The 27,296-nt window shown below is 41.7% G+C and overlaps 1 protein-coding gene across 7 annotated transcripts in view; it reads right to left on the reverse strand.

Annotated features, from left to right (window-relative positions):
* The window catches only part of LOC122081718 (BEACH domain-containing protein C2-like), a 91,184-nt gene that overhangs the window by 29,205 nt on the left and 34,683 nt on the right, over positions 1-27,296 (reverse strand). For all 7 annotated transcript variants that reach the window (XR_006141173.1, XM_042648932.1, XM_042648928.1 and 4 more), the window contains 7 exons: positions 12,681-12,817; positions 12,184-12,253; positions 11,988-12,071; positions 11,851-11,907; positions 11,662-11,730; positions 11,480-11,566; positions 11,268-11,384 (listed from right to left, as the gene is read on the reverse strand). Coding sequence is in view for 6 of the 7 variants with exons in the window: in XM_042648932.1 (XP_042504866.1) it covers positions 11,268-11,384; positions 11,480-11,566; positions 11,662-11,730; positions 11,851-11,907; positions 11,988-12,071; positions 12,184-12,253; positions 12,681-12,817 (621 nt within the window). In the remaining variant the exon portion in view is untranslated. The remainder of the gene's footprint in view (positions 1-11,267; positions 11,385-11,479; positions 11,567-11,661; positions 11,731-11,850; positions 11,908-11,987; positions 12,072-12,183; positions 12,254-12,680; positions 12,818-27,296) is intronic.

A 27,296-nucleotide genomic window follows, 5' to 3' on the forward strand; every position in this document is an offset into this window, starting at 1 on the left:
AAAAAAAAAAAAAAACCCATAAGGCGGAGTACTGCCTTACCATCTCTAGACCGCATCAGCACCAACGCGTTGGTAAGGCGACGCCTTAGCAGCGCCTTAAAAACTATGCTCCTCAACCCGCCCACCATCCCTCTTTTCGGCTTTGATCCGCCACCTCATGACGGGTCCTTGTTCTACAACAGAGACCCCTAGCTCCTTTCCTGAGTTCCTCCTCGGGTTACCACCTCTATATGCCTCATCAGGCCCCATCGTCCCCAACCCTCTTGCCTTGAAAGGCATCCACAACTTCACCGGCACATCCTTTGGCCTTCTGCCAGCCTCTACTTTTGTCCACGACTCTCCTCTTGCATTGGAAGGCATCACAGCCTTGACCCTTGCCACCCCTAGCCTTCCGCCAGGATCCGCCCTAGCCTCCAATCAATCTCACACCTCGGAAGGCGTCAACTACAATTCTGCTACCAGTTCCGCCTCCTCTATCGCCGCCATCCTCTCCCCTAGAGGAGTATCACCGAAGGCCTAAATAGTCCTCCCACCCCTCCCTAGCTCCTCGGAGCTCTAGTTGGCCAACCCAACCACCCATTCTAAATGATTCCTTGGATCATCTAGAATGTCATAGGGCTCAACTCCTTTGCCAAGCAATCTGCTATCCACTCCAGCATCGAATCTTCCAAAGCTATTATTTGTTGTCTTCTCGAGACTAGAGTTCTTGACGCTAATGCATTGCCGCCTCAATCGCCCTTCATGGTCCCTCATCTCCAATTATGATCATTCCCCCCTCGGTCGCATTTGGATTCTCTGGGATGCCAACCTTATCCACATCAAACCCATTACCACCACCTCCCAACTTATCCACCTTTCCCATTCCTATCCTCCAAATCTACCTCCTTACTTCTTCTCTATCATATATGGCTTCAACCGCACCCTTGATAGGCTTCCTCTCTAGTCTGACCTCAGGTCTTTTGCCCCCTTACTCATCTGGCTTCCCTAGGCCATTGGAGATGACTTCAATGAGGTCCCCCTATTAATACCTCTTATTTCAATAAATTCAACGGTTGCATTAATGATCTTGGCATGAATGACCTCATACGGCCAAGAGCCAAATTCACTTGGCAAAACGCAGGAGTTGCAATGACAGGATCACTTACAAGCTGGACAGAACCCTTGTTAATGAATCCTGACTCGATTCCTTCCCTTCCCTCAATGCCGCCTTTGATCTCCTAAGTATTTTTTACCACTCCCCCATCTCCCTTTTGTCCAACCCATTCCCTCCTTTGGCACTAAGCCTTTCAAGTTCTTTGATATGTGGTCCCATCATTCAGATTTTCTTCCCGTCGTCCATGAAGCTTGGACCATCACTCTCCTTCCCCTTCCCCTTCCCCTCTCATTGCCTTTGCCAAAAAGCTCAAAAATGTCAAAGCGCTCTCATGACTTGAAATTCCACTGTCTTCAGGAACATCTCTGATCGTGTCCTCTCCTTCCAGAGCAAGCTTCACGTCATCCAATCCAAGCTCCAAGCTGATCTCCCCAATAGCCTCCTGAATGATGAGGAAAAGCTTGTTTTCTCTGAGCTCTCTGATCTTCTAGCTCAGGAAGAAAGCTTCTTGAGCCAGAAATCTAAAATTAAATGGCTTAAGCTTGGAGACAGTAGCTCAGCTTATTTTCACCATTCTATCAAGGCCAGAACCAATGCTAACTCTATCCCCAAGCTAGTTTTATATTTGTGGCATCGAGTTGTCCACCCCTTCCGACATCAAATCGGTAGCGTCTCCTTCACAAACCTCTTCAACCCCCCTCCACTCCCTCCTCCCTTCTGCCTAACAGCCTCTGTCACTCCCTCCAATTCATCCCCAACGATGATGAGATCATTGCTATCATCCTCTCACAATGCCAACAAAGCCCTGGGTCCGGATGGCTTCAACATGGGTTTCTTTTTTGCCTAATGGCACATTATCTAGGATGATCACATTCGTGCCATCAGAAGCTTCTTTCTCAATCCTTCGCAAATCAATGGAGTCAACCACACCTTCCTCTACCTCATCCCCAAGAAGGAGGGTGCTCAAGTCATGCCGAATTTTCATCCCATCACTCTCTACAACCACCTTTACAAATTCATTGAAAAAATCCTTGCCAATCGCATCAAATTGGTTATTGATTCTCTTTGTCAATGCTAATCAATCAGCTTTCATAGCTGGTAGAAGGATCACTATAAATATCATTCTTCGTCATGAGATTGTCAGGGGCTTTGATTGAAAAATCCCACTCCTCTACTGCTTTGCTCAAAATTGATTTACACTAGGCTTTTGACTCCATCCATTGGAATTTCATATTCACTGTCTTGCTATGGCTATCAAGGCTCCCACTGTCGCAGACTCAGGGATCAGAAATGGGAAACTGCAAACTCTATTGTTATGTCTTGGCTACTTTTCTCCATGAAACCTGAGATAGGTAGGAGATTTATAAGGAAACTGCTAAAGATATTTGGGATAGTGTCTCTAAGACCTATGACAGTCTATGAAGGTCTACCAGCTCCTTCAGCAAGCTCTCTCCATAAAGCAGGGTACCAAGTCCATTTTAGACTACAATAACACTATTATTGGACTCGGGGAGGAGTATGATCATTACCGAGATCTTCAGGTGACCAAGCTTGATGATGAAGCCAAGGTTTATAGATCTCTTGAAAAAGAGTGTGTTCGGGTTCTTCTAGGTGGGCTGAATTCAAACTATAAGCAAATCAAGATACAAATTTTGGGCTGGTCACCTCTTCCATCCCTTGATGAGGTGTGTACCTACCTCCTAAGCGAGGAGACCAGAAGGGGTGTTATAGATTCTACACCTTCACTTGAGCGCTCTGCGCTTTCTTCCACTACCCACAGAGAATGGCGTGGAGGTGGCTGGGGCCAAGGGTCATCCCGGGGAGATGACAGAGATATATGATAGTGTGATTATTGTGGGAAAACTGGATACACTCAAGAGAGGTGTTGTTCTTCATGGCCGTCCTAGTATACGTGGTAGATCTACTGGCATACATGGTGGCCACAAAGGAGGGCTACTATGACAGAGACTAATACTAGAGGCCTTCCATAGGCAGATACCAGCTCCTTCTTTGGTGATGATATTGCAGTGCTTCACCAGTTCATGTCTTAGCTTGACAACCCATCTACCTCATAGGATGTCTTAGCTTCTGCTATGCATGTCACCACCTCTGCACCTTCCCCACCTCCGTCGTGGGTCATTGACTCTGGTGCCACTGACCACATCACTGGTATGTCACATTACTGACTCCTACCTCATTTATTCTGGTAAGGATAAGATCCGAGTAGCTGATGGTACCTTCTCCTCTATCTCTGGCAAAGGCAGTATCCCCATTACCTCTTCCATTTCACTAACTTTTGTCCGTCATGTTCTTAACTTTACCTTGAATCTATTGTTTATGAGCACATTAACTAAAACCTTGATTGTTGCATCACTTTTATCCTTCTCGTTGCATTTTCCAGGATTTGGTAACGAAGAGGATTATTGGCAGTGGACGTGAGAAGGGCACCCTGTATCGTCTTGAGCCACAATTACCTATTTTTACCACCACAATCCTATGCATGTGGCCGTAGTGATGCTAGTTCTATAGACTCTGTGATGCTTTGGCATCAACATTTGCGACATCCCTCTTTTGTTATTATGAGGAAACAGTTAACTCATTTGTTTACATCTTTTTCTTCTTCTCATGTATTCCATTGTGAACCATTTACTTTTGCTAAACATTATTATTCATCTTATCCCTATCATGGTAATAAATCTGTTGTTCCTTTTGCACATTATGCATACAGATGTTAGGGGACCTTGTCCCACTACCTCCTTGTTTGGCCATCATTATTTTGTTTCATTTGTTGATAATTTTTCTCGTTGTACTTAGACCATTCTTATGAAACATAAGAGTGATGCTTATGATGCCTTCAAAAACTTTTATAAAATAGTCCATACCCAGTTTGAAACCAACATCAAAATAGTCCAGTCTAATAAAGGGGGGGGGAGGAGTACATGTATGGTGGTCTACAAGATTTTTTTACTAACAATGATATTATCCATCAACTTGCATGTGTTGATACCCCCAACAGAATCGAGTAGCTGGGAGGAAAAGTCATTATTTGTTAGAAGTCAGAAGAAGCCTTTTATTTGGTATGCATGTTCCTAAAACTTTTTGGTCAGAAGCTGTTCTTACTGCTGCCTTTCTCATCAATCGCACGCCTACCAAAATCATTGGGTCCCAAAACCCTGTTGCACTCCTGTCTCTCTTCCCCCCCAAGGTGTTTGGTTGTGTTTGTTATGTGTACGTTAACAAATCCTTTTGCACCAAATCAATCCCAAAGCTCTCAAATGCCTCTTCCTTGTGTATTATTCCACTACCAAAGGCTACAGGTATTACCTCCCTTCATCTCGCAGGCGATTTCTTTCCAAAGATGCCACCTTCCTCGAGTCTGTGCCTTTCTTTACCCCTCATCAACATCCTCTTCAGGGGGAGAATAGAAATGAAAAGGCTGCTGATGCCATTTCGTTTCTTTCCCCATTGCCTCTTACTCCTTTTTTCCTTTAGTATTGGGAAACATAAAAAGGTACATTGATACTGTGGATGAACCTTGAACAGAGAAGGCACCTGATATCGTGTACACAAGAAGGATAAAGAAGACCTGCCAAGAGTCCTCTTTGGATCCATATCCTGAGATTCCCTTCCTCAGTCAGGTAACATCTTCTCCTCTCCTTCGGAGTTGGATCTCCCTCTTGTTGTTCGTAAGGGTAAGAGAGCTTATACTAATCCTATAGCCCAGTTTGTTTCCTATGATGCTCTCTCTCTCTCTCTCTCTACAGGTTTTGCTTTTACAACTGCTCTTCCTTCTGTTTTATCCCAAAACTGTTACTGAGGCTAAGTCAGACCCTAAGTGGAAACAAGCCATGTTAGAGGAAATGATGGCACTTGAGAAGGGTACAACCAAGGGGATAATTCCAATTGGATGCAGAAGGGTCAATACAATAAAGTATTGATCAGATGGTGCTATTGAGAGATACAAGGCAAGATTGCTGGTCAAAGGGTATAGCCAAGTGTATGGAATTTATTATCAAGAGACCTTCACCCTTATGGCCAAACATAACTCAATAAGAGTTCTTTTGTCTGTGGTAACAAACAGAGATTGGCCTTTATATCAGTTGGGAGTGAAAATGCCTTCCTCCATAGACTTAAGAGGAGGACGTGTATATGTAGCCCCCTCCTAGCTTTAAGTTTCCGTCAACCGGTAGTAAGGTGTGTCTCTTAAAGAAGGCACTTAATGGCCTGAAGCAATCTCCAAAGGTTTGGTTTGAGAGGTTCAGACAGACCATTCTGAAGAATGGATATTCCCAGAGTCAAGCGGACCACACATTATTAACCCGGCGAGGTAATGGTACCATCACAACATTGATTGTTTATATTGATAATATCGTGGTGACTGAAGATGACAATGATGAAATAGCTAGGCCAAACAGTTTGAGATCAAGGATCTAGGACACTTAAACTATTTCTTGGGCATTGAAGTGTCAAGGTCTAAGAAGGGAATCAACATATGCTAAAGAAAATTTGTGCTAGATTTGTTGAAAGAAACAGGGATGTTAGGTTGTAAACCGGCAAATTCTCCTATTGAGCGGAATCATAAGCTAAAAAAAGATTGTGGCCCTTCCCTTGTTGACGTAGGGAAATCTCAGAGGCTAGTGGGGAAACTGATTTATTTGTCTCTGACTCGCCCAAACATTTCTTATGCAGTTGGAGTCGTGAGTCAGTTTATGCATGCCCCCAAGAGTAGGCATTTAGATGTTGTGTACCACATTCTCAGATACTTGAAGTCCTCTCCAGGAAAAGGACTTTTGTATGCCAGGAACAATCACTTGAGGATAGAAGGTTATTCTAATGCTGATTGGGCTGGATCCATTTCTGATATGAGATCTATATCTGGTTATCGCACATTCGTGGGTGGTATACCACCTAGTCGCATGGAGGAGCAAAAAAACAGCCGGTTGTAGCTAGATCTAGTGCAAAAGCTGAGTACAGAGCAATAGCTCATATAGTTTGCGAACTCACTTGGCTACATCGGTTGGCTCTCGAGTTGGGATATGACACTCTAGGACCTATGAGACTATTGTGACAACAAAGCAATTATAAGCATTGCCTATAACCCAGTGCAACATGATAGAACAAAACACATCGAAGTAGACCGGCATTCATCAAAGAGAATATTGACTCTGGGAACATCTGCACACCTTTTGTGAGGACATGTGATCAATTGGCAAATATCTTCACCAAAGATTCCTCACCAGTTCAGTACCCTCTTATGCAAGCTGGGAATGTATGAGATTTATTCTCTAACTTGAGGGGGAGTGTTGGAGTATATGTAATAGGGGTAGTTTAGGAATTGTTCTTATTTTATTGTTGTCCTAAGCTGTACTTTATTTTTTTCCCTTTCACCTCCCTAGGGAGGTCTGATGTAATTTCCCTAAAGTTCTAGTTGAACTTAATATAAGTGGAATGAGCAAGAAATGCTCCCTACATTTTGCACCTTTCTATTACTCTCCTCTTAACCTCTCTCCTTCTTCTTCCTACCTCTCTTCTCTTCATCTTCTTCCTCTGTACCCCTAATTCCTAACTTCTAACTCCTAACTCCTAACTCTCTCCCCCTTCCTCTTCTCGCTTGCCCTCAAGGTCCTTTCCAGATCCATCCAATCTTCCACCGTTCAGCACCTTATCTCACACATTCCCAAGTGCAAAGTCCTCTTGCACACCCATTTAGCCTTTACTAACGACCTCATGATCTTCTCTAACGTTGACCCCTCCTCTATCTCCAACATCATGGCTTCCCTCCGCCTTTTTGAAAACCTCTCGGGCCATCGAATCAATCTCCTCAAATCTAACCTCTTTTTCTCTGGAGTCTCTACTGACCATAGAGATCTCCTCCTTGCTCTCACCGGTTTCTCTATTGGCTCCCTTCCTATCAAGTACCTTGGTCTCCCCTCATCTCCACTAGGCTCACATCTCTCCATTGCTCCCCTCTTATTAATATCCTTAGGAGAAAGCTCTAGCTCTGGAAGGGCAAGCTTCTCTCTTATGCAAGTAGGCTAGTTCTCATCAAATCAATCCTGCAATCCATATACCTATATGGCTATATTGGTCTGGCATCTTTGTTCTCCCCTCCAGCATCTCTAAAGCTATTGACTCCATCCTTTGCTCCTTCTGGAAATGTCCCGAATCCTCTAGATTTCTGTATCCATCAATTGGTCCAAGGTCTGCACACTAAAATCGAAGGGTGGCCTTGGTCTCGAGCATAGTTGTCAAGGCTTGGCAACGCCTTGGCATCTAGGCGGTTTACTTGAAGCCTAGGCGACTGTCGCCTTGTTGCACTGTATGACGACTTATATTTTTTGCCCTTATTTATGCCAAATGCCATTTAAGTAAATGTTTTTATATTTTGTTATTTAAATGTTTTATATTTTATTATTTCATTTACTTAAGATATTATTCATAAATAAGTAAATATCCCCTATTTCAATCCACTAAAAATAGTTTAAAATCAAATTCCAAAAGGATAAAAAGTCAACCCCCGGGTCTAAGAACAAAAATTGGATTTTTGGTTGTAGGGCATTTTCAACTTTCGAATGCTAAGGTCTTTCTCAATTCTGAAAATTTTATAAATCTTATCATAGCAGAACTTTGCTAAAAACCAAAAGTCCGGTAAAATAATCTTTTGTTTTGATGTAAATAAAATTATTTCCATTCAGGTGATTTAACAGAATTCACACACTGTAAAATAAGTTTGACCAAAACATAACTCTGTCATAATAACTCAGATTTAAGTAATCTTAAACTTATTGGAAAGCTAATTTTTTATTATACCTAATACAAAAAGTCTCATCTAAAAATAAAATCATTTGACCAATAAAAAATATTATAGAAGGAGCATTTCTCTAAATATCAATAAGTCATGTTGATTTTTTATAACTTGATGTGAGTGTGATTATATTGATTTTATGACTTGATGTTGCTTAATGTTGATTGGTTTTTTATTTCATAGGGTATATATTATAACATACAAAATAACTTTAGAAAATAGGGGAAATAAAAAATAACACGGGCGATTTGATCGCCATGGCAACGCCATAGCAGGCGATTCACCACCAAATCGATTAGCCACCCCTCCACCACCTTGAGTCGCCATGACGCCGTGACAACTATGGTCTCAAGAAAATCTCTGATATTTCCAAGGTAGGGATCCTCAAGCTGATTTGGAAAATCGCCTCTTAGTAGAATACCATCTAGGTCTCCTTGGTATACTCCCACCCCCTCAAAGGTAATTCTCTTTGGTCTGTCTCCCCCTCTCCCGATGCCTCTTGGATTTTCCACAATGTCCTCATCTCTAAGCCCCTTTCCCTTGGTGCCATCTCCTACTCTGCTGGAAATGGGTTGAGTACCTTACTCTGGTTAGATCTATGGCTCCCTTTAGGTGTCTCCTCACTTATTTCCCCCAGGACCATGTACTCCTCACCCCCCCCCGCCTTGCCCCCTCCCCTTTCCGACCTCTAGTCTTCCCTCTTCCTAATTCCTCCTAGCCATCGAGGTAGAGAAGATAAGATTCTCTGGCTCCCCTCCCAATCTTGTCTTTTCACTCGGCCTCTGCTAGGAGTTCGTCAGATCTAAAGCTCCTCTTGCTCGTTGGCGTAACTCCATCTAGTTCAAAGGCCACATCCGCGTCACAGATTTACTCCATGGCGAGCCATCTCTAATTGCCTCCCTACCCAATATTTCCTAATCCATCGGCACATCCATGTTCCCCCCTCCAAGGATTAAACCATCGGTATCGGCTGCAATATCGGTGGCCAAAATTAAGACACGTAATGGAGGGTATCGTATCGTAACGGAGATACACAAAGATAGGCTAAAGATACACACATAAATTGATAGAAAACGCTTTTTATACATTTTTGTACAAAAAAAAAAAATTAGTTAAAAAAGCTATACATAACATGTATTATGCATAAACACTAAATTGAGAGTATCGCATTAAGAATCCAAGGTTTATAGTTGTCTCATAAATGTAAAATCCTTGTTCTCAACCTTGATTTCCACTTTAGTTAGAGAGAAAAATATCTACCAACAACTTTGGAACAAAAACCCCTCAAAAAATCATGTTTTTCTGAAAAATGACCCATCTTGGCCATTATATGACCGTAGCGCACCGTATTGGTATGTATCGTACCACATCGGTATGTATTGGTCGATACATACCACTACACCGATATGTACCAATACATACTAAAACGTACATTTTACCTCATTTTTTAATATTCCATAGAGTATTGGTACGATACATATCGATAAAAAAGAGTTTTAAAAATTCCATGTATCATATCGGTAGTATCCTATCGGTAAGGAATTGGCCGATACTTAAACCATGCCCTCCTCTTACTGTCGTTGTTGCAATGGCATCGAAGACATAGATCATCTATTTTTCACTTGCCCCTTCTCCATTTGGAAAAAATTCCATTCTTGCTGGCCAACCCGTAAAAGAATTCTCCCTTTCTCCAGAGAATGGATTTAGATTGATATGATTTTTAGAGGGCCCTCAATTTGTGACACCATTGGGAAGCTTGCCTTTGGAACTGCGATCTCCCATATATGGATGGAGCGTAATCTTCGTAGATGGACTTCCAATTCCTGCTCCCATGATAAGATTTGGAAATCCATCTACTTTGATGTCAGCTCCAAAGCTGGTTGCCTCCATCGTCGCCCCGTCAAAGACTCTGCTAGGAATAGGTATATCATTGCCTCTTGGGGCCTTCCCCGAGACATCATTCTTCCCCCTCTTGATGTAGCCCCCTTTATTCAGCTTTGGCTCCTTGAGGCCTTTGTGTTCTTGCCTCCCTTTTGGCTCCCCCCTGTTAGAGAAAACAGTAAGAAATACGAAAATAAATCAAAACAATAGATCCGCACAACACAGAGATTTGACGAAGTTCACACACCGGTGTGGTGTGCTACGTCCTCGAGCGAAGAAGATGTTTCACTATGAAGAAGAGAGATTACACCCAAACAACAGCGAGAAAACTCGCCCTGAAACCCTAGCTCGAAAAACCCCCAAAATACAATGACTTTCCTAACAAGACAATAGTACATTATACACTCCAAGTCACGGTCGACCCTAGCTCGAAAACCCCCTCTGCTTCCATCACAGATCTCAGAAAACTTCACATTCAGGTCGCCACCAAAATATGTTGGAGCGGGTCAATCTTCAAAACGGGTCAAGAATTCGAGACAAACTTAACACCCCCTATTTTCCTCTATATATTCTTCTCCTCGGTAATGAATTATTTATTCACCCAAAAAAAAAAATACAATGACTTGAGAGAAATACAATTAAGAAAAAAAAAAAAAAAAAAAAAAAGGAATAATAACCCAGATAATTTATTCAAAAGTTTTGATATTAGAAAACCCAATAAAAAATATAATAATAGAACTTATCATAGATCAAAGAGTAGTAAGACAACGTAGGCACTCTTGTCGGATCATTTACAATGAAGCTAAAACTAAGAACATGTTTGATGTTCACATTTTCAAATATTATACCTAAATCAAGATATGATTCAGCAGCATTTCTCATAGTCATGACAAGGGTCAGTTGATAGTTACTGATGGATTAGACATGTATGTTCCAATGCTCAAAACACTTTTCCCAAAAGAGGATTTGTACCCACTTTTTAACAGATGAAACTCTGCAATATATAGGATGTCAAATTGTATTCAACTCACTTTATTGAGGGAACTTCCCTGACCTTTAATGTGAAACCCACAAGACATCTTGCACTCTATAAGGTAAACTAAACACCAATCTCCCATGAGTAAGTTGTGGATCTGTCATTTTTTAATCTCTATATGTATGGTAAATTGACGACTTCCAAGGATAACCAACCATCGACCACTAGAAATGGAAAAATAAAAGTCCAGGATTCAATGATACCGATAACATTGAGAAACTCTAAAGTTCAGAGAATATAGTTCTTAAAAATCCCTGGTTAGTTCTCAAACAAACAAGCATGCTCCCTCTAAGCATTAAACTATACTTTCACCTTCTTTCTGTATTGATACTGGATTAACACAAACAAACTGTCAGGATAGAATTCTAGTTCTTCTTGAAATTTGTATAGATAATTTCCACAACTATACTGACTGAGAGCATGTTAAAAATTAAATTAGGGACAAAACCTACAGTTCCAGCACTTGAGTAATGTGAACCATAGTGGTACTTGGGGATGACTGGATCATCAAAGCTGGAGTATCTCTGTTGGAATTTTTTTAACCGGTCAGCATTCAATGCACCAATGGGCTGCAAAAAGCATAGGCTTTTCATGTGAGCACCATTAAGAAGAAGGAAAGTTCTCAGTAATCAAGAAGAGAGCAATGAAATTCAGCATGAGCAACCTTTGAAAGGTCTCGGAATGAAGAAGGATTTGAGAGATCCAAAGTCTTTGACGTGTAATCAGCAAGAATCCATGGGAAAATAGGATACTGCAATGAAACCAGATAGGAAAATGATTCTTAGTAACAACCTACCGTAAGAATTAATGAAATGGCTACCACAAGTAATTATCCTGAAAATCCACCTGGGTGATGTCATTATAGCTTCGCCCAGCCAGTGTATTGAGCTGCATTAGATATTCAAAATTGCTAATCTGTGGAAGTTTGAATTCTTACCGGTTAGGTACATAGCAATCAGAAACTAAATGAGAAAAACTGATGGTTCATTTATGCAGTAAATTATGAAGTATGATAGTCTATCTTCAATTTTATACCTCCCACTTAGCCCAACGCTCCATAAGCTGACTTCTTTTGAGAAGTTGCTCCGGTCTCTGAAAAAATGAATATCACTTAAGAATAAAATGGCTACTGTCAAACATACACAACTAAAATCGGTGAAAGGTAAAAAAACCTGTGTTGCCAGATAAACATTGTTCAGACAAGGAGGTCGAGCTTGAACAATAGCTTGATAAGCAATCTTCCACCCCTCAGTACTCTGAAACAAACCATAGCAAAAATCAGGATGAGCAGTGAATTACTAAATGGAACTTCTATGATATAGCTAAGCCCAGAGAGAGAGAAATTGAAGGTTTCAAACATATTTATACCCCAAAATCAATGAAGAAGTTCGTCCGGTCAACCATAAACAATTCCAGTGCACTTCTTCTCAAAAGATATCTAGAAACAGTGATAACATTAATGATCAGAAAAAAGAGTTGAAAACCAATGGCTAATTTTTTTTATTTTATAAAATAAGTCGAAACCAGCAAGGCAATTGGTGTATTTAAATTATAGACTATGACGCATGACAGTACTGTGCTACTGAAAATTTTGTTGCTGTCGATGATGGTGAAATAAATGACAATATAATGAAAGAGAAGTAATTGATAAGATTAATATTGATCAGAAATTTGGTACTAGAAAGTAAATAACTACATGTTGGACTTTCTTTCTTTGTTTTTTTGCCAGTTGAGAAATGGATGCATGCTTCTCTATATCATGCACTCTTGAATGCAACATGCAGACAGGAACTGGGACCCAAACCATCTGCTAAAAAAATTTTAGTAGAAACAAATACTCCTATATCTGTATATTGTGGTCCCACCTTCTGCTAAAAATTTGATGAAGAGAAGACATCAACCAGCTCCAATCTTTTTCATGATACTTGCTCCCAGAACTGGGACTCAAACTGTCCTCCACAGTTTGATCATCCACGGTGAAGTTTATCCTTTTTGTTGTTACCTGAAAGAGAGGCCTTGATAGTTAATCCATAAGCTAACTAACCATCAATATGATATTGTTGCTGAGTGATACGTACAAGGCTGCGGGTGGAGAGAAAATGTGGGAAAAGATTAAAAAAAAAAAAAAAAAAAAAAAAAAAAAAAGAAGAAAGAAAAAAAAAAAAAGAAAAAGAGATGAGGGAAGGAGATAGGAAAGGGGTAAAGATAAAATTTTAAGGATAATCTGCTTTATAGACGAAGCCATGACGTCTCGGTTTTATGGAGGAAGCCCGAAGCCGTGCCTCCTAAAATGGAGAAAATATAGAAACTCCAATAGATAATTTATTCATCCTTTCTATTCCTTCATAAGCCTACTTTATAGGCTTCAAATTATTTACAACTTACAAGGAGTTATCCATATACTATGATAACTTCTACCCACATGCTACCCCATTATATATAACTCCACTGATCAGTAGATAACTAGAGTACTGAGGCAACTACACAATAACTACCCATTAACTACACAATAAAATTTACAGAAAGAAAACTATACACGATAGAGAGTGTAGAGAATGTGTAGTATACTCATGCAGCCCATCCAAACCTTGGTACATAACAGATTCCTCCCCTCTAAATTGTGGTCTTGTCCTCAAGACCATAGGATGGAAATTAGTCTTCATGGTCTTGAGATCCTCCCAGGTTGCTTCAGCTTTTTGTCATCTCTTAGCTTAATTGAGGAAGCAATGGCCTTGTTTCTCAACAGAGAAAATGTAGGGAATCAGCTAGTGGGCCCATACCTGGGCTCTGATACCATATGATATGTACAAGGCTGCGGGTGGAGAGAAATGGGGAAAAATATAAGAAAAAGTGATAAGGGAAGGTGATATGAAATAGATAAAGATAAAATTTTGGGGATAATTCACTTTATAGACAAAAGCATAACGTCACGGCTTTACGGAGGAAACCATGACTCCTTCTCAAATAGAAAAAATATAGGAACTTCAATAGATAATTTCGTCATCCTTTTCATTCCTTCATTAGCCTACTTTATAGGCTTTAAATTAATTACAACTTACAAGGAGTTATCCATATACTAAGATAACTTCTACTTACATACTACCCCATTACATATAACTCCACTGACTACTATATGACTATAGTAATTAGGTAACTACACAATAAAGTGTGTCGAGAATGTGAGTATACTCATGCAACCCATCCAAACCTTGGTAGATAAACTAAGGTTAAATAAGCTTGATTTGAAAGAGATCAGTTCTCATAAGAGAAGGGAAAAAATAAATTTAGTATTTATAGATACCCACAAATAAAGCAGTATGCATAGGAAAAGTACCAACCTAATTGATATTCTCTATTTAGTTCCACTAAAACATAAGGATTGAAAATTCTCTTTAGTTTCAAATTATCAATATATCCTTAATGTGGTATTGGTAACTATTAAGGTTGCAAATACTTTTGTGGATGAATAAATATTAATTCAAAACCAAAGGAGAAGAAAAAGGGGTGCCCAAGGAGGGAAGAAGAGAAAAGGAACAATACAGAACCTCAGCCCTCAACAAAAGGGAGTAGGAGGGGTCCGAGGGGATACAAATAAATGGGAAGGCCCAGGCCCCAAGAGTCAATAATTAGCCTATTATGATGAGAATCCAAACACCGCGAAGAAGCAAGAGGAAGCTTGCATCTAATATGAAAAGCAATGGAGTCCAAGATTTGTTTAAGGGCCTTACATTTGGTGGTCCATCATCTGAGATTACGCTCCAAGCCTCCAACCAAATGTGATAGATGGCCACACCAAAGACAAGCTTGCTGATAATGCCACATGTCAACCCATCTCCATTCCTTGTTGATAGGCAAAATCCTTCTCCTCCTTGGCTAGCATTTGGCAAGGAGGGCTTTCCAAATCGCAGAGGTGGAAGGGAAAATGAAGAATAAATGATCCACATCTTCCAGAGCATTTCAACAAATGCAACAATTGGGAGAAGCCAGAATAAGGCTCTAGATGAGGAAGGACTGAGTAGAGAGGCAGCGGGAGAGAGCATGCCAGACCATGGGGCTATGCTAGGGAATGTGCCTTTGGAAGTAGGATACCTTGCACCACGGCATCACTGGTGCCCTAGCCCTAAAGATGTCCCAAGCAGGTGGAACTGAACGTCCTAAAGAGAGAGGTCAAAGTTATAAGATCTCCACTGCCAGTGGGTCTTCTATAGTTGGACGGAAGGGCATCCCAAACTACCAGAAAGCAAAGAGACGTGGAGAAGCCCACCCACCGTGAATGATAATGTCTAAGACCAAAGCCTGTCTACCAGACCTCAACCTGTATCTAGATCTGTCGCTAATAGAGTGGATTCCAACCAAAGCTGAGTAGAAGCACCTGTTGGAGTTAATGTATAGGGGTAGTTTAGGAACTGTACTTATGTTATGATTCCTAAGTTGTATTTTCTTTTCCCTTTTACCTCCCTAGGGAGGTCTAATGCAATTTCACTAAAGTTCTAGTTGAACTTAATATATGTGGGAAACAGCAAAAATGCTTCCCACGTTTTGCTCTTATTTCATTTCCTCTTCTCTCATCTTCTCTCCTCCTTCTTCATTTCTCTCTTCTATCTTCTTCCCTAATCTCTAACCCTAGCAGTCCTTATTTCTAACTTGGTATCAGAGCTTGTACAAGGGTTTGAGAGTCAATTAAGCATCCTTGTTTCATTCTTTAATCCTCTCTTGGAACCCTAGAAGCAAAGGGGTCCATTAGAGGCTATACCATGTAAGAAGAGTGTACAAGAAGATCTAATGGAGTTCTAGAATCCACTTGAAGAGAGTTTGAAGGACACTAAGGACCATTCGAAGTCCAAACTGAGAAGGATAGCTCTTCCCTGGATTACCGCCAGCCAGAGCTTTTATTTCCTCTTTCTCTCTCCTCCAACATTGGTTGGGGATGTGACCTAGCTGGACAGGATCGCCTAAGGGTCTTGTATGACCATTCCAAACCTCAATAGTTGAGTTGTTGTGATGTGGGAGCACAACTCCATCTACAACTTGTTGCCATGTATCGAGCTTTCCCTGTTTTGGCTTGTTTTTTGCCTGAAATAGCTGGTCGTGTAGTTGTTGGCTCCATTTGTTGGATGTGTTCTACCCTATGATGCTTGTATGTGAGTTTTGGATGAAGCTCAACAGTTAGAAGTGGGCTCTATTGATTTTCCATCAAATTTCCATGGTTTACTAGCTTGCTGGATTTTTTTTTGGGTTCTAAGAAGAAGATATTTGGGGCTTGTGTTCCCCCATTGGTTTAGATCCCCAATTGCATTGTTTTAAGGGTATCCTTACATCATTATGTCTGATCTCACGGAACCCATGGAAGCTACATTGGGTGGGTCAAGTAGTACCAACCTCAGTCCGATTGTCTTTGATAATCCCAATACTCAGATTTCTCTTGTGAAGTTGGATAGTAGAAACTATTTTGGATTGGTCACATTCTGTGAAGCCATCCTTGCGGAGTAGAAGGAAGATAAGGTACATTACTGGGGTTATCAAGGCTCCCGCTGTCACAGATCCAGGTTACCAGAAATGGGAAACTGCGAACTCTACTGTTATGACTTGGTTGCTTTTCTCTATGAAACCTAAAATAGGCAGGAGATTTATAAGGAATGAAATTGCTAAGGATATTTGGGAATAGTGTCTCTAAGGCATATGACATTGTAGGTGTTTCTTTAAAGGTCTACTAGCTCCTTCAGCAGGCCCTCTCCATAAAGCGGGGGAACAAGTCTACTTTTTACTACTATACTACTGCTATAGGACTCTGGGAAGAGTATGATTATTACCGAGATCTTTATCTGTCCAATCCTGATGATGAAGCCAAGGTCTACAAATATCTCGAAAAGGAGTGTGTTTTGATTCTACTAGGTGGGCTGAATTTAGAATATGAGCCAATCAGGATACAGATTTTAGGCTGGTCACCTCTTCCATCCCTTGATGAGGTGTGTAGCTACCTCCCAAGTGAGGAGACCAGCAGAGGTAACATGGATCCTATATCTTCACTTGAGCGCTTTACTCTTTCTTCCACTACCCACTGAGACTGGTGTGGAGCGGCCGAGGCCAAGGGTCATCCTATAGAGATGACAGAGATAGACGGCAGTGTGATCATTGTGGAAAACCTGGACACACTCGAGAGAGGTGTTGGGTGCTTCATAGACGTCCATCTAGTACACATGGTGGCCGCAGAGGAGGGGGGCTACAAGCCATGCTACTATGACAAAGATTGATACTAGTGGACCCTCACAGGCAAACACCAGCTCCTTCTCTAGGGATGATATTGTACTGCTTCGCTAGTTCATGTCTCAGGTTGTTAGCCCATCTACTTCGCAGGATGCCTCAGCTTCCGCAATGCATGTCACCACCTCTGCACCTTCCACAGTTCCGTCGTGGCTATTGACTCTGGTGCCCATGACCACATGACTAGTACGTCCCATTATTATGATTCTTAACCATTTGTTCTGGTAAGGATAAGGTTCGGGTGGCTAATGGTACTCTCTCCTCTATTTATGGAAAAGGCAATATTACCATTACCCCTTCTATTTCACTTAATTTCGTTCTTCATGTTCATCCTTACCTTAAACATTTTGTATGTGAGTACTTTGACTAAATCCTTGAATTATTGTATCATTTTTTTTCCTTCTAATTGTCTTTTTTCAGGATTTGGTGACGAAGAGGATTATTGGCATTAGACGTGAGGAGAGCAGACTCTACCACCTTGAACCATAATTGTCTTTTTTTACTACACCACAATCCTATGCACGTGGCATAGTGATAGTAGTTCTGTAGACTCTGTGATGCTTTGGCATCAACATTTGGGACAATTCTCATTTTTGTCGTTATGAGGAAACAATTACCTCATTTATTTACGCCTTTTCCTTCTTCTCATATTTTTCATTGTGAACCATGTACTTTTGCAAAACATTGTCCTTCATGTTATCCCTATCATGGTAATAGATTTGTTGTTCCATTTCACATTCTGTACACAGATGTTTGGGGACCTTGTCCTACTACCTCCTTATTTGGTTCTCGTTACTTTGTTTCATTTGCTGATGATTTCTCTCATTGTACTTGGATCATTCTTATGAAATAGAAGAGCAATGTTTATCATGCTTTCAAAAGCTTTTATAAAATGGTTTACACCCAGTTTGAAACCAGTATCACAATTATCCGATCTGATAAAGGGGGGGAACACATGTATGGTGGTCTACAAGACTTTTTTACTGACAATGGTATTACCCATCAGCTTGCTTATGCTGATACACCCCATCAGAATGGGGTAGCTAAGGAAATATCACCATTTGTTAGAAGTTGGTAGAAGCCTTTCATTTACTATGCATGTTCCTAAAAAAATTTCCTCTGAAGACGTTCTTATGGCTGCTTTTCTCATCGTTCTCATGCCTACCAAAATCCTTGGGTCTCAAAACCCCGTTGTACTCTTGTCTTCTCAATCTTCTACTTTTTCTCTTCCTCGCAGGGTGTTTGGTTGTACTTGTTATGTGCATGTTAACAAATCCTCCTGCACCAAAATTGATCTCAAGGCTCTCAAATGCATTGTTCTTGGGTATTCTTCCACTACCAAAGGCTACAAGTGTTACCACCCTTCCTCTCGCAAGCGATTTCTTAACAAAGATGTCAACTTCCTCGAGTTTGTGCCTTTCTTTGCCTCTCAGCAACATCCTCTTCAAGGGGAGAAGAGAAGTGATAGTGGAAAGGTTGTTAATGCCATTTTGTTTCTTACTCTATTGCCTCTTACTCCTTTTTCTTTTGATATTGGGAAACATAAAAAAGTGGATGATGTTGACACTGTGGATGAACCTTGTACAAAGAAGGCTCCTGATATCGTGTACACAAGAAGGACAAAGAAAACCTGCCAAGAGTCCTATTTAGATCCAAATTTTGAGCTTCCCCTTCCTCAGTCAGGTAACATCTCCTCTCCTCATTCGGAGTTGGATCTCCCTATTACTACTCGTAAGGGTAAGAGAGCTTGTACTAACCTTATAGCCTAGTTTGTTCCTATGATGCTTTCTCTCCTACAAGTGTTTCTTTTATAGCTGCTCTTTCTTCTGCGTCCATCCTCAAAACTATTACCAAGGCTATGTCAGACCCTAAGTGGAAACAAGCTATGTCTAAGAAAATTATGACACTTGAGAAGAACTGTACATCTGTACCTAGAAACTAGTTGACCTTCCCAAGGGGATAATTCCAATTGGATGCAGATGGGTCTATACAATAATGTACTGATCAGATGGTGCTATTGAGAGGTACAAGGCATGATTGGTGGCCAAAGGGTACAGTCACGTGTATGGAATTTATTATTAGGAGACCTTCGCTCTTGTGGCCAAACATAACTCAAGAAGAGTTCTTTTGTCTGTGGCAGCAAACAGAGATTGACCTCTATATCAGTTGGATGTGAAAATGCCTTCCTCCATAGAGACTCAGAAGAGGAAGTGTATTACTGTATATGCAGCCCCCTCCTGGCTAAAAGTTTCCGTCAACCAACGGTAACGTGTCTCCTAAAAAAGGCACTTTATGACCTGAAGCAATCACCAAAGGCTTGGTTTGAGAGATTCAAACAGGCCATTCTGAAGAATGTATATTCCCAAAGTCAAGCGGACCACACATTATTTCCCCATTGAGGTAATGGTACCATCATGACATTGATTGTTTATGTTGATAATATCATGGTGACTGGAGATGACAATGATGAAATAGCTAGGCTGAAAGCCTATTTGGCCAAATAGTTTGAGATCAAGGATCTAGGACACTTGAACTATTTCTTGGCCATTAAAGTGTCAAGGTCTAAGAAGGGAATCAACATATGCCAAAGAAAATTTGTGCTAGATCTGTTGAAAGAAACAGTGATGCTGGATTGTAAACCGGCAAGTTCTCCTATTGAGCAGAATCGTAAGTTAGGTAAAGATTGTGACCCTTCCCTTGTTGATGTAGGGAAATACCATAGGCTAGTAGGAAAGCTCATCTATCTATCTCTGACTCTCACAGACATTTCTTATGCAGAGAGTAGTGAGACAATCTATGCATGTGCCCAAGAGCGAGCACTTGGATGTTGTGTACCGCATCCTCAGATACTTAAAGTCCTCTTCAAGAAAAGGGCTTTTGAATGCCAGGAACAATCACTTGAGGATAGAAGATTGTTCTGATGTTAATTGGGCTGGATCCATCTCTGATAGGAGATCTATATCTGGTTATTGCACATTCGTGGGTGGTAACTTGGTTACATGGAGGAGTAAGAAATAGTCGGTTGTGGCTAGATTTGTGCAGAGGCTGAATATAAGGCAATGGCTCATGGAGCTTGTGAACTCATTTCGTTATGTCAACTAATTCTCGAGTTAGGACATAAGCCTAAAGGGCCTATACAACTCTACTGTGACAACAAAGCAGCTATAAGCATCGTCCATAACCTAATGTAACATGATAGAAAAAAAGCACATTGAAGTAGACCGGCATTTCATCAAAAAGAAGATCGATTCTGGCAACATCTGCACACCTTTTGCAAAAGCAGGTGATCAACTGGCAGATATCTTCACCAAAGGCCTCATTCCTCAACAGTTCAGTACACTCTTATGCAAACTAGGAATGCATGACATTTATTCTCCAGCTTGAGGGAGAATGTTGGAGTTTATTTAATAGGGGTAGTTTAGGAACTGTACTTATGTTCATGGTTTAAAGTATCTCTAATACCGATACGATACCCTCCAATACGTGTCTTAAATTTAGCCGACCAATACGATACACACGATACGATACATGAAATTTTTAAAATCCTTTCGTATCAATATATATCCTATGATATATACCGATATGCATCAATACACCACCGATACACATCGATAGGATACGATATGCCCCGATACGACTATATGAAAATATAAAATCGAGGTGAAATGTATGTTTCGGTATGTATTGGTATGTATCGGTATGTATCGGTGAGTATCGGTATGTATCGATTGGTACGTATCGGTGAGTATCGAGCAGAACGTATTGGTCAGTATCGGTATGTACCGATACAGTGTGCTACAGTCATATAATGGCCACGATGGGTAATTTTTCAGAAAAAACACGATTTTTTAGGGGTTTTTGTTCCAAAGTTGCTTCCAACCATATCTCTCTAACTAAAGTGGAAATCAAGGTTGGGAACAAGGATTTTACATTTATGGGACAACTACAAATCTTGAATTCTTAGTGCGATACCTTCAATTTAGTATTTATGCATAATACATGTTATCAATAGCTTTTTTTAACAAATTCTTTATGCAAAAGTGTTTAAAAAAATGTTTCCTATTCATTTATGTGTGTATCTTTAGCATATCTCCGATACGATACGTATCTTAATTTTGGCCGACCGATACGGCGACCGATACCGATATTTTAATCCTTGCTTATGTTATGATTCAGAAGCCGTATTTTCTTATTTTCTTTTCCCTTTTACCTCCCAGGGAGGTCTAATGTAATTTTCCTAAGTTCTAGCTGAACTTAATATATGTGTGAAAGAACAAGAATGCTCCCCACGTTTTTCTCTCATTTCATTTCCTCTTCTCTAATCTTCTCTCCTTATTCTTCCTTTCTCTCTTCTATCTTCTTCCCTCATCTCTAACCCCAGTAGTCCTTATTTCTAACTGCACCATCATCAGCAAGGGACTTGATTGCCCTAAAGGCTGCACCCCTGATATTGAGAATCTTCCTCCAACACAAGAGAAATTTGAGGGTTTGAGGTTATGAGCACTAACCAAATAGAGTCACGTCGAAAGAGTCTCGAATAAACCCTACCAACCCAAATACTTTTCTTATTAGAAGCAAGCTTTCGAATCAATTTGAGAATACCTGAAGTGTTGACATCTCTTATTCTTCTTAGACCAAAGCCTCCCTCCTTGGGGAGGCAAATAGAGGCCCAACTGATTGGGTGAAGGAAGTTGGAAGTTTGAAGTTGGAACATTCTAAGCCTTTTCCAAAGGAAGGAACACATCAACGCCTCAATTTTCTTGATGTAAGATTTGGGCAGCCCAAAAATACCTGGCATGTAAATGTAGGAAGATTGAAGCACTAATCTGATCAATTTGAGACGGACTGCATAAGAGAGAAGCTTACCCTTTCAAAGCTGGGGCCTTTTGAGCATGCGGTCCAGGATAGGGAAGCAGTGGTGAGCCGTCAACCTAGAGGGAATCAAAGGCAGCCCAAGTTACTTGACTATAAGGTGGCCTAAGGAAAAACCGGATTTTTCCTTCACACAGAGCTTGGCAGTCACTGAAAAACCAGACGCAAACAGCAAGGATTCTTGGAGGTTAATACGAAGGCCAAAGAAGGATTCAAAGCCAAACAACCCTGAATTGCCTTGATCGACTAAAGGTTGGCTTTGGAAAAGAGCATGAGGTCATTAGCAAAAGCTAAATGAGAGATCCGAAGGGTTGCACTTTGGGAAAAGAGAAATGAGATGTAGATTGGATGATTCAAGAAAGGAATTCTAGGGTTAAGGAGTGTAAGAACAAGATATTGTATTGATTTTCCCAGTATATCTTTGATTACAGAGAATACAAATTTATATATACAGAGATTGAGTAACCCTAGCCATCTATACATTTATGGTAGGTCAGATTCTTTCCAAGGATAAGGAGGATCCTTTTTAAGGATAAGAGATACATGCAATATATAATATTGAGATTCCAAAGCTAGAAGATACATGCAATATAAGATATTGACTTCCCAAAGATGGGGCGATTCTTTATGCACTGATACACCCCCTCAAGGTGAAGAATCGAGACCACGAATCTTCAGCTTGTCCCGAAGAAACTTGAATCGGGCCACTGACAAATGCTTGGTAAGAATATCAGCCACTTGATCAGTGGTAGAGATAAATTGAACACTCAGCTGGCATTTGGCGACACGATCCCGGACAAAATGGAAATCAATTTCCACGTGCTTGGTCCTTGCGTGGAAAACAGGATTGGCCGACAAATAATATTATCGCACCATAGGGTGGGGGCCATGAAGAGGAAAGCCAAGCTCATTGAAGAGAGATTCCAACCATATTAGCTCAGCAGAAGCATTAGCCAGAGCCCTGTACTCCGACTCAGTGGAAGACCGAGCCACAATTCGCTATTTCCTAGAGTTCCATGAAATAAGGTCGGGACTAGGAAAGATTGCATATCCCCCTGTGGACTTGCGGTCCTCACTACTCCCAGCCCAGTCTACATTAGAGAAGGCTTAAAGTGAGCACTGAGAGGATCGTTCAAGGAGAAGGCCATGAGTGTGAGTGTCCTCGAGATACCGCAAGATCTGTTTAACAAGAACCCAATGATCATTAGGGGAGTGCATAAACTGGCAAACCCGATTAACTGCAAATGCCACATCAGGACGAGCAAGAGTGACATATTGCAAAACTCCAACCAAAGAACGATAAAGAGTGGGATCATACATCGGTGCACCCCCTAAAGAAGACGACTTGATAGTAGTAGCCATGGGAGTACGGACAGCCTTACACTCAATCATGCCAGATTGTTGGAGGAGATCAGAAATATATCTGGATTGAGTGAGAAGAAGACCCTTCGAATGCCGGACTGCCTTGATACCCAAGAAGAAGTGCAAATCGCCCAAGTCTTTAATGGAAAATTCATAAGCAAGCCTTGTAAGAAGAGAAGGCACCTGTGATGAGTCATTGCTTGTAACAAGGATATCATCGACATAGACCAGAATGTATACAAGGGTTGACCCAGCCTTATAGATAGAGAGAGAGGGATCAGTCTGCGAAGCAAGAAACCCCAACTAAAGGAGAAAATCCGAGAGCCGACGAAACCAAGCGCGAGCCGCCTGTTTGAGGCCATACAGGGATTTGTGAAGCCTGCATACATGAGAGGGGTGATTAGCATCAACAAAGCCTTGGGGTTGAGACATGAAAACCTCCTCGGATGAGACGCCATGGAGAAAGGTGTTATGCACATCCAACTACCGAATGGGCCAATTCTGAGAGAGCAATGGATAGAACTGCACAAATGGTGGTGGGTTTGACAACAGGGCTGAAAGTTTCATGATAATCACGCCCCTATTGCTAATGAAATCCTTTAGCCACCAAACGCGCTTTGGACCTTTCAAGGGTTCCATCAGCCTTCCGTTTCAATCGGTATACCCACTTACATCCAACCAAGTTCGTACTAGCAGTGCATGGGACGAGAGACCAGGTTCCATTTCGCACTAAGGTATTGAATTCCTCAGCCATGGCTTGGCGCCACTCAAGGTGTTTAGAGGCTTAAGAGGAGGATGGTTCAAGAGGTTGAGGGGTAGCGGTAAAAGCTTGATGGGAGGAGGTGCAAGGACGCAGTTGCATAGGGTGTAGGCGTGTCGGGGCAACAGGCGGGGAAGCAGGGGGCGTGGGTGTGGGGGCTGGAGCCTGAGGATCATAGAGATCCTCAATGGTACGGGTAAGGAGGGGGGAGGGTGGTGTTCCAGCAGTAGAATAAAGGGACGAGGCGAGAGGGATAGGAGACATGGATGACGGGGGAGAGTTAGGTGAGGGCGGTGATGATGGAGGGTGGGTGTTGGTAGGGGAAATAGCAAAGGGAGGTGATTCTCGAGGGAATCGAGATCCAAGGTGAGGGAGAAGGAGATGAACAAAAGGGGGAAGTGGAGGATGGTTGAGATAGAAAAGGGAAGGAATGTTCAAAGAAGCGTACATGACGAGCAATATAAGTGCGATTGGAGCGGAGGTCAAGGCACCGGTAACCATGATGGGAGGGGTTGTACCCTAAGAAGACACAAGGGGTGGACCTAAACTCAAGTTTGTGACAATTGTATGGTGCAGGTAGGGAAAAAAAAGACATCCAAAAACACAGAGGAAGGTGTAGTCAGAAGGCCGATGAAACACAAGTTGATAAGGGGACACACCACTGGACACAAAAGATGGCATTCGATTGACCAAGTAGACAGCAGTTTCAAAGGCATAAGTCCAGTAGGAATGGGGTACAGACGCATAAGCCAGTAGAGAGAGTCCGATCTCAACTATATGGCGGTGGTGACGCTCTAGAGCTCCCTGCTGTTCATGCATGTGGAGGCAAGAAACGCGATGATGGATGCCAATTTTATTGAAGAATTAAGGGAGTGAGCGAAACTCACCTCCCTAATCGGTCTGAACATTTTTATTTTACGTCCAAATTGACATTCCACAAGAGATTTAAATTGTTCAAAAATGGAAAGAACCTCAGATTTATTTATGAGAGGGTAAAACCAGATATACTTAGTACTATCATCAATTAAAATTATGAAATAACGATGTCCAGAGAAAGAGGGCACAAAGGAGGGGCCTCATACATCACTATGAATGAGATCCAGCGGAAATAAACTTCTAGAATAATTCTCTCATAGGAAGACACGGATAGATTTTCCTAATTGACAAGGAGGGGCACGGAAATTTATTTATTTTGAGCATATGGCGAAGCAAACATTCGTGAGGGTGGCCTAGACGATGGTGCCAAGAGCCAAGGGAGAGACGCTCAGTGACATTAACAAAGAAGGTTGGAGGCGCAGGAAGAGTGTTGAGGCCACCTTTACTCGGTTCGGACAAAAGGGTGGACTTGGTTACCTGATCCTTGACAAAGAAATGAGATGGATGAAATTCAAAAAAGACGTTATTGTCAGTACAAAATTTTTTAACAGAAAGAAGGGGTTTTGAAATAGTAGGGACATGGAGAATATTAGATAAAGAGAAAGTGCGAGAGGGAGAGGAAGAGGAGAGAGAAGAAGATCCAACATGAGAGATGGGGAGTCCCTTACCGCCACCAACGTGAAGCTGATCCTAGCCATTGTATTCAGTGTAGTGGGAGAGGGAATGGAGGTCAGGGGTTACATGATGGGAGGCTCCAGTATCAGGGTACCAGGGTAAGGCCGATTGGCAGGGGGTGGGGAGAAGATGGGGGTTAGGATGGGGGTAGGTGGTGGTGTATGTGTAGTGGGCCCGGGGGGTTGGTTGGCGGTAATAGGGGTAAGATGGATGGGTCGGCTGAGCCTGTTGCCTGTAGAAGCACGTAACTGCAGTATGATTGGTTTGATTGCAGATGGAACATCCAAGGTTGCCATGGCCGCCACGGCCACCATGGCCACGACCACACCCACACCCACCTCCACCACGTCCCTTCCCATTGTCCTGAGTATGGGAAGAGGGGGTAAGGGAGGCTTTTTGAATAGTATTGACCACAGGTGAATCATTAGTAGCAGAAACAGTCAGCTTGGTGAGGGGGTTGACGTGCAGAAACTCATGATTCACAAGAAGACTATGCAAGTCAGTGTAGGAGATAAGGTCCGAGCATGCCAGAAGAATGGGAACAATGTCTTGCAATTCCTGGCGAAGGGATCGGAAAATATGAAGATTAAAATCTTCCAAGGAGAGAGGACGGCCAGAAGCAGGCAGTTTATCTAACAGGGATTTGGCACACTGGAGCAGTTGAGTAACAGATTCATCAGGTTGCTGAGTGAGACGTTGGAGGGTGAGATAAAGATTCACGATGCAAGTGGCTGAAGTGGAGCCATAGGTTTGAGCAAGGCTGTCCCAAATATCTTTGCTAGTGGGTTTGTCAATTATCTGGGGAAGGACTTCCTCAGAGAGAGAAGCAATAGGAAGACTCATAAGGGTGGCGTCCTATTCTTTCCATTCAGTGGTAGAGGGTACATAAGAAGGACAAGGATGAGAGCCATCAACAAAATGCAGAAGGCGTTGCCCTCGGAGAAATGGGGTAAGTTGAGCACGCTAGAGAAGAAAGTTCTTTGGTGTGAGGCGCAGCCGCGCAGGTAAAAAAAATGGTGTGCAAACCAATGGAAGGTTGAGGGAAGGTAGAAGATGGTGTTTGAAGTTAGGCACTAGGGGTGGAGACGCCGGTGGCCAAAGATGGAGGGTTTTCGGTTGCCATTGAAGAGAAGAGGGAAGAAGAGATGGGTCGGCTAGGGTAAGAAGAAGAAGAGGGCGTGAGCCAAAAAAGGCTCTGATACCATGTAAGAACAAGATATTGTATTGATTTTCCCAATATATATTTGATTACAAAGAATACAAATATATATACAAAGATTGAGTAACCCTAGCCATCTATACATTTATGGTAGGTCAGATTCTTTCCAAGGATAAGGAGGATCCTCTCCAAGGATAAAAGATACATGCAATATAGAATTTTGAGATTCCAAAGCTAGAAGATACATGCAATATGAGATATTGACTTCCCAAAGATGGGACAATTCTATATGCACTGATAAGGAGATGTAAGGGGAGAGCAAACAACCTTGGTGAATAGCAGGTGGGGCCACCATGGATAAGAACGAAGTGGACTGAGGAAATGCAATGGTGAATCCAATTGATGAAAGAGGGAGTTGAAAGCCCATCTTGAGGAAGATATTGGAAATGAAGTCCCACCTAAGAGTGCCCAAAGACAATCTATCACAGGAACATATGCCACAAGGGGGGGGGGGGG

This window comes from Macadamia integrifolia, chromosome 6, assembly GCF_013358625.1.
Source record: "Macadamia integrifolia cultivar HAES 741 chromosome 6, SCU_Mint_v3, whole genome shotgun sequence".
NCBI lineage: Eukaryota > Viridiplantae > Streptophyta > Magnoliopsida > Proteales > Proteaceae > Macadamia > Macadamia integrifolia.